The sequence below is a fragment of the Mus caroli genome, unplaced genomic scaffold, assembly GCF_978045245.1.
Source record: "Mus caroli unplaced genomic scaffold, Mus_caroli_1 scaffold_5, whole genome shotgun sequence".
NCBI lineage: Eukaryota > Metazoa > Chordata > Mammalia > Rodentia > Muridae > Mus > Mus caroli.
The window spans coordinates 7,591,975-7,605,313 of record NW_028227260.1 but is presented as its reverse complement, the minus strand read 5'-3'; the positions used below and the strand labels follow the sequence as shown (position 1 = coordinate 7,605,313).

The window sequence follows — 13,339 nt, the reverse complement described above, 5'->3', positions numbered from 1 at the left end:
CTAACCCAGATCTTTCGAATGTTCTCTTCTCATGTTTTTCTTGACCCCTCAATCACTCTGTAATATGTGTGTGTGTGTGTGTGTGTGTGTGTGTGTGTGTGTTTTGCTGGGGATCAAATGAAATCTTCCAATCTTTATTACACGTCTTTGTTTATTTGTATGTGTGTGCATGTAAGTACATGCTAGAGCACATGGATAGATGTCAGAGGATAACGTATGGGAGTTGGCTCTCTTCTTCTATCAGGTGGATCCCCGGATTGAACCCAAGTTGTCAGGTTCACTTGGAAGCCAGTGCTTTTTACCCCCCGGGCCATCTCACTCTCCCCCATCAGTTTTTAGTGCTTACCTAGTCTCCATTTTGTTGTTGTTTGGTTTGATTCTACTTTTCTCCAAGTGTAGTCAAGAGTTACTCTCCCAATTGTCATTTCTTCCCCAATTCACAGAAGTCATGGTTGGTTTGTCTGTATCCTCCCCTTGAGCCTGTATTGAAGCTGTTCAGGAAGTGGTCGCTTATGGATATTCTCACTGACAAATTCAGTAGTTGAAGACCATTTCAATTCAGTCTTTCTCAATTTATGTTCTGCATTTGCGACAATTCATTATTTATGTTTCAGTTCATTTGCATGGTTCAATGTTGTCACTTAGCACAATAACCCAACGTTAGGCAAGGTGGCACACACATTTTATCCCAACACTCAGGGCAGAGGCAGGTGGATCTCTGTGAGTTTGAAGCCAGGCTGGTTTACATAGTGAGTTTCAGCATAGCCAGGGTTAGATAGTAAGAACCTATTTGAAAAAAAAAAAAAAGAGCCCAAACTCAAACTGTGTGCCATATTACTTTTGCGTGTGACACGTTATAATTTAAATCCCCTGGAACTGCTTAGATCATTTTGGTCAGTTGTGAAGGTAGGAGCTCTATATCAGACCATTTACATATTTTCTGGGATGGAAAGGACCCGTACTGGATCATTGTGTTTCAAAGAAAATAGAATTAAAAAACAAAAGCAAGAGGAAAATGCTGTCATGAAAGCAAAAGAAAACTCCCGGTAGAGCAGAACTCGAAACGGAGTTAACTATGCTTTATCTAAAAGGTTAATCAAGAGATAGACAAAATGGGAGGGGGGATTTGAGTTGGATATTGTTAAGATACATTGTATATATGTAAAGTTTTTAAAGAAGAATATGTAAAAATACTGATAGAGGAAGTTCTAGTGGAGTAGGAAGATGCTTTTGAAATAGGAAGAGGCCCTTGAGGAACACCAATTGCTCTAGCTGTTGTCAGACAGAAAACACTGGATCCCTCCATTAGAAGGTTCAGTCGGCCTTTTCAAACAGAATGGAAAGAAATGTAGTTAGACTACTGAGAGAATCAATTGTTGTCTTTGGCTGTTAGGCAGATAGTTCTAAAGTGGGGTTTCTTTGTTTGTTTATATATTTGAGAGCATGCTGGAGGCCCGTTCCAAGCACTAGCCACAGACACTGAGGATGCAGGAGATTTCTTTACTACATTACAATGAAGTAAAGAAATCTCCAAGCCAGGTAGTGGTTTTCTTTCAGGTCCTCAGACTTATCTCCAGCTGCTTTATGGACTTCTCCTCCCATTTCTTTCCCATTGTCCATGCTTCCTTTGGGTTTCAGCCTAATAGCTGAACCCTCAGGTAAGGCAACTTGACCCACCTCATGTACACGGGTAGAACTCTTGTTGTTCTTCACAGTATCAACCAAGCACAGGGATAATGACACTAATTAGTTTGAGTAGCTGTGTTAGGTTTTTTTTTTTTCCCTCTCCAAGGGCTGGGTGAAAGATAGTGCTGATGGGCCTCTTCAGAGTTCAGGTGGTGACAGTCCCTATGTATCCATACACAGCACCCCATCTGTGCATGCATTGTTGGGTCTCTCTCAGAGGCTCTTGGTCACTAATGGATGCCAAGTGGAATCTAAATATTTTAGTAGTCTCTGGCTTCTGTACAATGATTCTGAAGTTTATCTACATGGTTCCCAGTGGGCCTAAGCCCCAGGCCCCAGAGCTGTAACTTGCTCATGAACACTCACTCCTCTTTGCCTTTTCCCTTTGCCCTACTTCCTCTATTTTGCTTTCTGTATCCCTTTCCAACTAAACACCCTGCACGTAGGTCCTTGTTTCATGGTCTTGTATGGGTGAATCCAAGCTAAAACAAGCAGAAAATGGATCTATCATGTTCCAACCCTGCATCCTCAGTGTCTGTGGCTAGTGCTTGGAACGGGCCTCCAGCATGCTCTCAAAGATGTAAACAAACAAAGAAACCCCACTTGAACTATCTGCCTAACAGCCAAAGGCAACAATTGATTCTCTCAGTAGTGAGGGCTCCATTACTGTAATTGTATGCCTACAGGTACAAGCTTACCATTTGTAGGTTAGGGGATGCTGAGGGCTTTCCCATGTCTATCTAGTCTCACATACACATTCCTCATCTGATGGACATGTTAGCTGCTCACTGGTACATTCCTCCCTGGGGATTCCACTCTGCGTCAGGAAATTGACTCTCCCAAAGTTGTGTTTCCTACTCAGGAACAATCCTGATCACTCTTTACTGATTTCAAGACAATCCTCAAGATTTATCCCAACTCCACATCTCCCTGTTGGGTTGGCTAGGCCTCGAATCTAATTGCATTGTTGCCTGCCATCTCCCTTACCCAGTACTGCTTTTTTGCCCTTCTGTACTGGCTAGTTTTGTGTCAACTTGACACAGCTGGAGTTATCACAGAGAAAGGAGCTTCAGTTGAGGAAATGCCTCCATGAGATCCAACTGTAAGGCATTTTCTCAATTAGTGATCAAGGGGGAAAGGCCCCTTGTGGGTGGGGCCATCTCTGGGCTGGTAGTCTTGGATTCTATAAGAGAGCAGGCTGAGCAAGCCAGGGGCAGCAAGCCAGTAAAGAACATCCCTCCATGGCCTCTGCATCAGCTCCTGCTTTCTGACCTGCTTGAGTTCCAGTCCTGACTTCCTTTGGTGATGAACAGCAGTATGGAAGTGTAAGCCGAATAAACCCTTTCCTCCCCAACTTGCTTCTTGGTCATCATGTTTGTGCAGGAATAGAAACCCTGACTAAGACAGCTTCTTAAGTCAAATCATACTCCAGTAGTATCTGGCTACAACTCCTTATCTCATGGCTCAATCTGAAACTCAAGTATCACAGAGAGGATTCTTTCCCTTGTAGAAATTTCAATTCTGATACTTTGATTCACAATAAGGGAGGCTTAGGTAACTTGAAAGAACCACCAGGAACCGTCATAGACTTGCTATTTCTTGAGATGTCCAGGCACTCTGACCACTGTCCTAGATGGATGTGTCCCTTTGCCATGGTGTAATTGTTGCGTGCATAGACTTGTTAGCAGATGTGTTCCATTTGGCTTCTTGTTGGTTTGGTGTTTGCAGTGGATGACTGCAGGACGAGGCATTCTGCATGCTGAGATGCCCTGCTCAGAGGAGCCAGCTCATGGCTTACAGCTGTGGGTGAATTTGAGACGCTCAGAAAAGATGGTGGCGCCTCAGTACCAGGAACTGAAAAGTGAAGAGATCCCGAAACCCACCAAAGATGGTGTGACAGTTGCTGTCATTTCAGGAGAAGCCTTGGGAATAAAGGTATGTCATACCTGTTGTACGTCTCTGAAATGTTAAGTATATGGTGACATCAGGGTAGGTGTATCTTCATCATAGGCTCTCACTGACTTTATCATATATGTGTCCCAGTGGATAGACTTGCTTCATAGATATTAGGATATGTACAATTTAAGGTAACCGAGACATTTTTTGCTGTGTGCAAACTCATTGAGTTGGAGCACTTATAAGAAATTATGCTCACATAAAGAATTTGACTGAAAAGCAGTTTTCTAGGCGTGTCTTAATATATGTGCAGGTTTACCCTATTTCTTAACATTTGTTAGTCCAATTTAATACTTTGATTCTTAACTCTTTGCTACTGCAAAGTTACTGCTTTTAATAGACAAACAAAAAATGGGACCAATCTCACTTCATAAAGATTTATGCAAATGATGTATGTCCCACTTAGTGAACAAGAAAAGCACGTGACAGTATTACACAGTTTTAAGACAAAATTAACTGTTGGGGCTGGAGAGATGGCTCAGCATTTAAGAGCACTGACTGCTCTTTGATTCCCACCACACCACCCACATTGAGACACAGTCACCTATATATAACTCCAGTCTCAGAGGTTCTGACCTCCCTCTTCTGACTTCCATGGGTACCCACACACATGCAGACACACAAATACAAAATAAAATCTTTTAAAAAAATAGCATTTCACTTAACTTACATAGGACATACACTGTATATTTTCTTTCTACTGTTTGGGTTAGGGTCTCACTCCAAATAAAATCAATTTAGGAAGGAAGTACGACAAGTATTGTAGTAATTTCCTACCAGAACAATTTTCTGGGGAGGCAAAGGATCTACACAGCAACCAGTAGGTGGTAATGGTGAGCTTGCTCACAGGACACAAGGTGCCTAGAAGTTGACCCTGAGAGGCAGATTCCTGTGCACATGATTTTAAAGGAAGTACTCCTAGGGAAACAGTGAAGGGAGCTAAGCAAGGTCACTGTCTCAGGCAAAGACCACAAAAGCACAGCTTTAACCAGACCTCACTGGGGACTCAGGATCAGCATGCGTCAGCATTGGTCCTGACCCACCCCCCAAACAAGACAGCAAGGTTTTCATGCTCTCTCCTAAAGGTCATTCATTGGTTGATTCTGGAGTGTAGGGTAAAAGTAGCCAAGGGAATCTGGTAAGGGGCCTGGAGATGTGACATCTAGCAACCAGAATATTTCAAACTGCTTTGCTGCTCGCCTAGTGAGCAACTAGCACCTACAACTGTTTTCACCAGCATTTTATCGGTTCTATCTGTTTAGCTCTGTGCCCCATTTTTAAATCGGGTTGTTTGAGTTGTTGATGTCTAATTACTTGAGTTCTTTATAAATTTTGGATATTAGCCCTCTGTCAGATGTAAGGTTGATGAAGATCCTTTCCCAATCTATAGGCTACTGTTTTGTCTTATTGACAATGTCCTTTGCCTTACAGAAACTTTTCAGTTTCATGAGGTCCCATTTATCAATTGTTGATCTTAGAGCCTTAGCCATTGGTGTTCTGGTCAAGGAGTTTTCTCCTGCACCAATGAGTTCAAGGCTATTCCACTCTTTCTGTTCTATTTGATTTAGTGTTGAGGACCTTGATCCACATGGAGTTGACTTTTGTGCAGGGTGATAAATATGGATCTATTTTCATCCTTCTACATGAAGACATCCAGTTAGACCAGCACCATTTGTTGAAGATGCTTTGTCCCCCCCACCCCCATTGTATAGTTTGGGCTTCTTTGTCAAAAATCAAGTGTCTATAGGTGTGTGGGTTTATTTCTGGGTCTTCAATTCTATTCCACTGATCAATGTGTCTGTTTCTGTACCAGTACCATGTACTTTTTATCACTATTGTTTTCCATCACATTAGCTAGCTTTATAGAGCCCGGGACTACCTTTCCATGTAATGGTGCTGCCTGTGGGCTGGGCCCTCCTTCATCAACTAACAATCAAGACAATCTCCCTCATAACTGCCTACTGACCAATGTGATCTGCACGGTTCCTCAGTTGAACTTCCCTTCTTGGATGACTCTAGGCGGTGTCACGTTGATAGTTTCACTAACTGTGACATTTGGTGAATTTTGATTATATTATGTGCATGTGAGAATTATGGCTTGTCAGTGGGTACTAAATAATTACTCAATGACACACATTGCATAATTACCAGGTAGGCTTGGATTATTGTCTGGGACCCACTGTTTGTTTATTTATGTTGTTTTATTTTTGTTTACTGTGCATTATAAGCACAGCTTTGGATTGACATTTGAACACATAGGTGGATGTTTGTTTTTATTTGTGTTTCTAGTACACACAGAAATAATTGAAGGGGAAAACAGTGTTTACTCTGTAGTGCAGCTGGAAATGGCTTTTCTTTGTGTTTCTGTGACTTATTTGTTTTTGTTCATCAAGCCTGGAGTCTTTCTTTTTCAGCTTTTTGTTGTTGTTGTTGAAGTTTCCTCTCCATTGTGAAGAGGAGAGTTAAGACCTTGTGAGCTCTTCTGATAAAAGGCCATAGACCATCACTAAGGTGCCCCAGACAAGAACACAAGTGAAATTGGCACATTTTCTCCCTATGTATTTTTTTCTTCTATTACCTGTTTCCAGGACTCTGAAGTTCTAGGGACATTGAGGTAGATATTGAAGGGTAGGAGACTCCCTCTCCACTTCAACCAAAGCACAAGACTTTGGTTGAATCTATTAAAATTGTCTGGGAGATTGTATTTAGAATACAGATGTGCTGACACATGAGTGCAATCCCAGTGTCGGGTAGGCTGAAGCAGAAGGAATCAGGAGTTTGAGACCAGGCTGGGATATATAGTGAAAAACTATCCAAACTTATATCCCAAAATAATGTGTCTGTCTGCAGAAAAAAAAAGAGAGAGATAAATCAAACTGGTGAGTTACTAAGTGTACTGGCTGGTTTTGTGTGTCAACTTGACACAGGCTGGAGTTATCACAGAGAAAGGAGTTTCAAGTGAGGAAATGCCTCCATGAGATCCAGATGGAAGGCATTTTCTCAATAAGCACTCAAGGGGGAAGGGCCTCTTGTGGATGGTACCATCCCTGGGTGGTAGTCTTGAGTTCTAGAAGAAGCAAGCTGAGCAAGCCAGTGGAAGCAAGCCAGTAAGTAACATTCCTCCATGGCTTCTGCATCAGCTCCTGCTTTCTAACCTGCTTGAGTTATAGTCCTGACTTCCTTGGTGATGAACAGCAGTATGGAAGTAAGCTGAATAAACCCTTTCCTCCCCAACTTGCTTCTTGGTCATGATGTTTGTGCAGAAATAGAAACCCTGACTAAGACACTAAGTAAGCAAAGCCAGCAATTGTCCTGCTGTGTGTCTGCCTCACTGCAGGGATGCTGAGCACTGTTGGCATACCACTGGGGAGGCAGAATGCAATCAGACATAGGGGATTCCAGCCCATATTTCCCCAGGTGAGAACAGTGAGAGGCTGGGACGGATGCTGTGGGTCTCAATCTCCTATGTACCCATACACCGCTTGGGACCTTGAGGAGTTGAGAAAAGAACAGTGGTCCCTATATGCCAGGCAGAAAAGGGGTGACTGAGTCCAAGATGGTGTGGAATCAAGCTTAGTTCTGAGTGAGTGCTGAAAATGCTGAGGGGCTGAAAGAGAAAAGTCCTTCTCCAGGAGATTTAGGCAAGGCTTTTTACAAGGAAGGCCTCCCCCAGTGGCAATCCTTGATGAAGGAGATGGTCCTCCCTTGCCTAAACTGCTTTATTTTTATGGTGGATATGAATATATTCGTCTTACTGAGTGTGAACCAGGGATTAAATACCTTCTTCAGGAAGGGATGTCCAGGAAGGGAAGCTCATTGGCTAAACATGTGTGGCCTATCTAGCTAACCCATTAACATGGAGAACTTTATGTTTTTATGCTACAAGACTGGTTGTCATGGTCCTCTCAGGTGGTGTCATGGTTACATGTTCCAGGACAGGACAGGCAGAGCCTGGTCCAGCACCTGCTATTCTCAATTCTGAGATTCCCCAGGGTTTTTGAACTTTCTTCAACCTTACCAGTTCTTCTGTCTGGTGGCACAGTCCATGTGCCCTACAAGCAATACCATAAATTCTTAGCGTTTTCAATGGTGTTTCATTTATAGAAAAGTCAAGGAAGTTTTGAGGTTGAAGTCCATTCCAGTTATAGACAGAAGGGCATTTTAAAGCACATCCAAGCTGCAGACTATATGATGTTGCAATTTTAACCAAGGCTTAGAGAACAGAAATAATGTTTTACCTTTGGGAAATGTCATGCTGGTAACTGCTGGCCTTGCTTATTTCATTTTGTTTAATAACAGTTCTGAAATATACTCTCCAGAGTAAATAATCAGTCTTTATTTTGAGAGCATTTTATTATTTATTTATTTATTTATTTATTTATTTATTTATTTATTATTTGTACAGTGTTCTGCCTGCATGTATGCCTGCAGACCAGAAGAGGGCACCAGATCTAGTTATAGATGATCATGAGCCACCATGTGGTTGCTGGGAATTGAACTAAGGACCTGTGGAAGAGCAGCCAGTGCTTTTAACCTCTGAGCCATCTCTCCAGCCCTTGGAAGCCTTTTTATAGAACCTATTGGAACCTTCCAAAGTACTGGTTTTCTAGAAGCACTTCTGTTCCATGGTTACCTATATGGACAGACCAGGTGACGCACCTCACCATGTACTAGATGTATGGGCTGTGTGGTCTTAAAGAAATGAATTGATTTTTTCAAGACTTAGTTTTGTAAACACTGCAAAAGTGATAGCTGTTGATATTATTTTGATTGTTTTATGTCTAGTTGGATAGAAATTGGGTAAATATTTATGTGTGCCACCAATGCTAAAGGATTTTTTTTTTGAAGTTTGGAAAAGGTAATTAATCTGCTGTGAAGTAAGGACATAAATGGTCTAGAGCTACCATAAAGATATACCAAAGATAGTTCAGCATCAAGAAGACTCTATGGGGGCTGCAGAGACAGTGGTTAAGGACACAAACTTCTCTTACAAAGGGTCTGTGCTTGATTCTTAGTATCCATATCAGGTGTCTATAACTGTTCGTAACTCTAGCTCCATGGGATCTGATTCCCTATTCTGGTCTCTGAGTGTATGTGCACTCACATGCACATGTCCACATGCGTGCATGCACACATATAAAAAATTAAAATTAAAAAAATTAAGCTAGATACAATGTGATGCTAAGAATATACCTTTCAAGAGGTCGATCTACTTATAACCAACATAGGCTCACCAACAACTTCCCTTCCTATAACTAAACTATGTAGAAAATTTGGCGACCACTGTGATGCACTTGACTTTATTATTCATATGGATTGCCTGACAGATTTGGACAAAGTGGAGATTCTTATGTAGCAGATCTGCAGTGGGGTCTGAGATTGCAGGGGTCTAACGTGTTTCTGGGTGGTTCAGTGCTGTAGCCCAGAAACCAATCTGTAGTTTGTTAATGGGCATGACATCCAGGCCAGGGGAATGTGCTCATCCTTAGGAAGTTTGGTTTGGCTCTTGTAGGTAATGTGAAATGGTTCAATCCAGTGAGTTTTAGCAAGCCCCACATAAGCATTGTGGACTTGAATATTTATGTCTACAAAAACAAATGTGAAGAGTGCTTTGTAAGATGCCATAAGCTTTACAATTAGAAAAACCATCTTTTTTTTTTTTAGGTATTTTCCTCATTTACATTTCCAATGCTATCCCAAAAGTCCCCCATACCCTCCCCCCCCACTCCCCTACCCACCCACTCCCACTTTTTGGTCCTGGCATTCCCCTGTACTGGGGCATATAAAGTTTGCAAATCCAATGGACCTCTCTTTCCAGTGATGGCCGACTAGGCCATCTTTTGATACATATGCAGCTACGTACCCAAAGGTAACCATGTCCATTTTTCCCAGGTCGTTTGTGTCTAAGCATTTATTCAGTCCTTGAAATGCTGTAGCCAATTTTGACCAAGATTCTGCCAGGACACAACAGTCTGAAGTAAATGTTGAAATGGGAGAGAAGAAAAATGGGATGGTTTGAATACTTTCTGTCACTTTTGAAAGGACACAATTGCATGTTTGCTTCATGAGAGTATGCAATTTTCCAAACCCCATTCCATCCTTATCAGCCAGCCAATCTACTATATTTATTGCCAGCTCTTTTTGGAACACAATGTTGTTCCTCCTCGATGCCTCTATTTGACTCCTGCTGCTCTCTACATTCCATGATGTCAGAAACAAACCTTGAGGAGGTCAGAGAAAGACAGTCTGGAGCCAGATGGCCAGGGTTCAAGGCTAGCTCCACTACTGAAACACGTCAAGAACTTATTTAAGCTGGCTGAACCTCAGTTTTCTAATCTGTAAAATGGAGATGGTCATGATACCTACTTAGAGAGTCTTTTAGGAGGAATAAGTTGATTATGTACTCCATGTGTGTGTGTTGACAAAGCCCTATATGGAAGTCCTATATAGTCCTGTACATGCTGTTTTCATGCTTTTTATAAGCCTGTAGACAATGTTCATGTGGATTACAGATACAACATAGTCTCCTTTTGAATGGGCAAACTTAGTGATCACGGGCTGGATGACTCCACCTGTTACCAAAAGAATTTGCCATTTACCTAACATAATTCACGCCAATCATTTTGTATTCTCCCTGTGTTCCCATTTCAGAGGAAATTTGAGTTCTTGGATTCTATTCTGTGCCTTTGCATGAAGCTCTTCCCTTAAGCTTTTCCTACCTGAGCTTCCCTCGATCCCCTTAGTGATGTGGACAGTGTTGTTCCTCCATGGGAGCTGCCCCTTCTTTCCCAAGCTCAAAAGAATGAGTTTACCAAGTAGCATTTTAAAAACTATTACACATTGAAGATGGATAGCATATGCATGCTTTCGTTGTTGTTTTGTTTATTTGTTTGTTTTGCCTTTCAATTCCAGCAAGTTCGTGGAGCTAGCCTGACAAATACTCTCTTCCTGGCAGGGGTTAGGTGGGACAGTGGGTTTCTGACACAGGGAGCCTGACAGAACAAGCTCCAGCTGGCCTAGAGAGCAAGCAAAGGAGAGATGCTCAGGAAGTGATCCTCCCTCCGACCCTGTAGGTATGTTTTATAAACCAGAACTCTGTTACAACTTAGCAAATCTGTGACTCTAGATCTGTAGGTAGTTAACAAACATTCCCTTTGGGCTGAAAGTGGGTAGATAAACTTTAGATTGTTCTCTGGGTTTTGTTGTTTTTTTTTTTTAAATATGGACGTGTTTACATATTTAGAATGCCATGTTAAATTGGAAAAGGATATGTGTGAGAGAAATGAACAGAAACAAATGAAGAACCTAAAGTCAACATGAAGATGTCAGGAGTATAACAAAATAGAGAAGGATTTAGAATCTTTAAAGGGCTTCTAAACATAATTGCCCCGGCTGTAGATGTACTTATAGTTTGAAGGCAAAAAGAATTTTTTTTCAATTTCAAGATTTGAAGTTTTATTGTGTACTTTCATTGTTTATGTTTATACATCAATACATTGTATATATTTATTATATTTATTATTATTATTAAAACATGCTTCCACTTGTTAATGTCTTAGAAGTGAAGATTTTCAGTATAAGAAAAATGGATACAAATGTAAACAAGCTAAGAAAATAGTATACTATCCTATGTCAAATTAAGCATCAAATAGACATTTAAAAAGCAAATGTCTACCTTTGAGCAGTTTCTGGAAACCTAATATAATTTATCACTTTAGTAATCTAAGACTGTTACTTTAAAAATTATTTATTTATTTTTGATTATGTGTATTCATGTGTGTCTGTAGGGAGGTGTGTGAGAGCGGGGTGTGGGGGGGCATGGAGGACAAAAAAAGGGATCAGATCCTCTGGAGCTGGAGTTACAGGAAGTTGTGAGCTTCTTGACATGGGGGCTTGAGAACTGAATTTGTGCTCTATGCAAGAGCAGTACTTGTTCTTAACTCCTGAGCCATCTTTCCAGCCCTGGCGTTTTCTCTTTTTTCTCCGTTACATAGCCCAAGCTTATCTTGAACTTTTCATTCTTTTACCTCAGGTACCCAGTGCCATGAATGACTACACCTGGCCTGGCTTTACTAATCTCAATCAATCAATCAACCAATCAATGGATCAATCAAACCCATCCTCACTGCTCTGGAACTTCAACCTAGAGCCTTATTTTTGAGCACTCTACAATACTACCAGCTCCCCATGACTTTTAGTGGTGCAAGGTTTCATTTTGCTAACTGTTTGTATTAGCTTTATTTACAATGATTTTCCTTTTAGGGTCTAACACAATTAGATAGATGGTATGATAATTTCTTTAAAATGATACCTTTAAAAAGATCACAACCACAATATTGAATTATGGTTGAGTTTCTCTTCTGAAAATGTAAAGAAGTGTATTGTCATGGGTAGGTTGGGGACGAGATGAAAAGAATTACTCAAATGGGGCAGAGAGCTTCCTGGGATTCTGTTGACACAGAGACCATGAGGGAACATGATACTAGGGAGAAACCTGTTGAAGTGTGCTATAGAAAATGGAGTTGAGACGCTCAGTATTTTCTTTTGCTCGCTACTGCTCATCAAGAACAAATTCAGAATCATCCCTTTTCATGTAGCCTTGCCAGCTGCTATAGACTAAGAAGCATCTTGATTTCTGTCCAGATCCACACAGCTGTCCCATCTTCACAACTCAGAACAGTTTTGGATATTTCAATTACATCTCCCATTTCTCTCTTCATTCAGTCATTAGGTACCTACCTGCTTTGTGCACATTGTATATGTTAGAGATATGATGTGAATGAGATATAGCCACTAGCTTCAAAAGCCCTCACAGTTTAGGGTGCAGAAAGAAACCAACAACATCAGTAGTGTAAGATGACAGGAGAAACAATGAAAAAGACCATACATAAAAGTTCTATGATTAGCCAGAAAAAAAGAGGAGTAATTCTGCTTATGTGGATAGATGGAGAGAGGGAGGAGAACAGAAAGGATAGGGATTTTGTGTCTTACAGTGGCTTATATAAAAGGCTTAGATATGGGCTGGGTATATATCTCAATACATGTGCTTGAAGTGTAAGCATTCGGACTCAAATCCAACCTCCAAAACTCACATTAAAAAAAAAAAAAAAAAAAAGGCTGGGCATAGTGCTACATTCCTGTAATCCCAGAACTGGGAAGGAGGAGACGAGCTGATCTCTGGTTCTCACTGGTCAACCAGTCTGGTCTATTTGGAAAACCTCGAGTCCCAGTGAGAGATTCTGTCTCAAGAAAGATTCTGTACCAAGAAATAAGGTAGATGATATCTGAGGAGAAATGACACCTGAGACTGATCTCTGGCCCCCAGAAGCACACATTTGTGTGTGCATTCCCCACATATGTGAACTTGTGTGCAAATATACAAAAATAAAAATTAGGGTTAAGAAAGTAAAATGGAAAACTGCTTTGGAAAGTAATAGGGGCTACATAGGCAACCAGGTATTGGTGGAGTTGTGAATGGGAAAGAAAGGAGATGATCTAAATAAAATACTGTAATGGAGGGAAATTCAAAAGTAAGTTTGAGTAAGACTGCATTGTCCCTAAGACTGACATTAGCTGTATGTGGTTCTGTATCCTTCTCTCCCATTGTTCTATATTGTTGGGAGAATGATCTATGATGGCCATAGTTTGGTTTTGAATGAGTGAGCTTATTAAGCATATTTCAAGCAAAAGAATAATA

The 13,339-nt window shown here is 41.0% G+C and overlaps 1 protein-coding gene across 2 annotated transcripts in view; it reads left to right on the top strand.

Annotated features, from left to right (window-relative positions):
• Positions 1-13,339, top strand: part of Pir (pirin) — a 101,613-nt gene that overhangs the window by 28,068 nt on the left and 60,206 nt on the right. For both annotated transcript variants that reach the window (XM_029473315.2, XM_021153257.2), the window contains exon 5: positions 3,415-3,621. In XM_029473315.2, the coding sequence (XP_029329175.1) occupies positions 3,415-3,621 (207 nt within the window). The remainder of the gene's footprint in view (positions 1-3,414; positions 3,622-13,339) is intronic.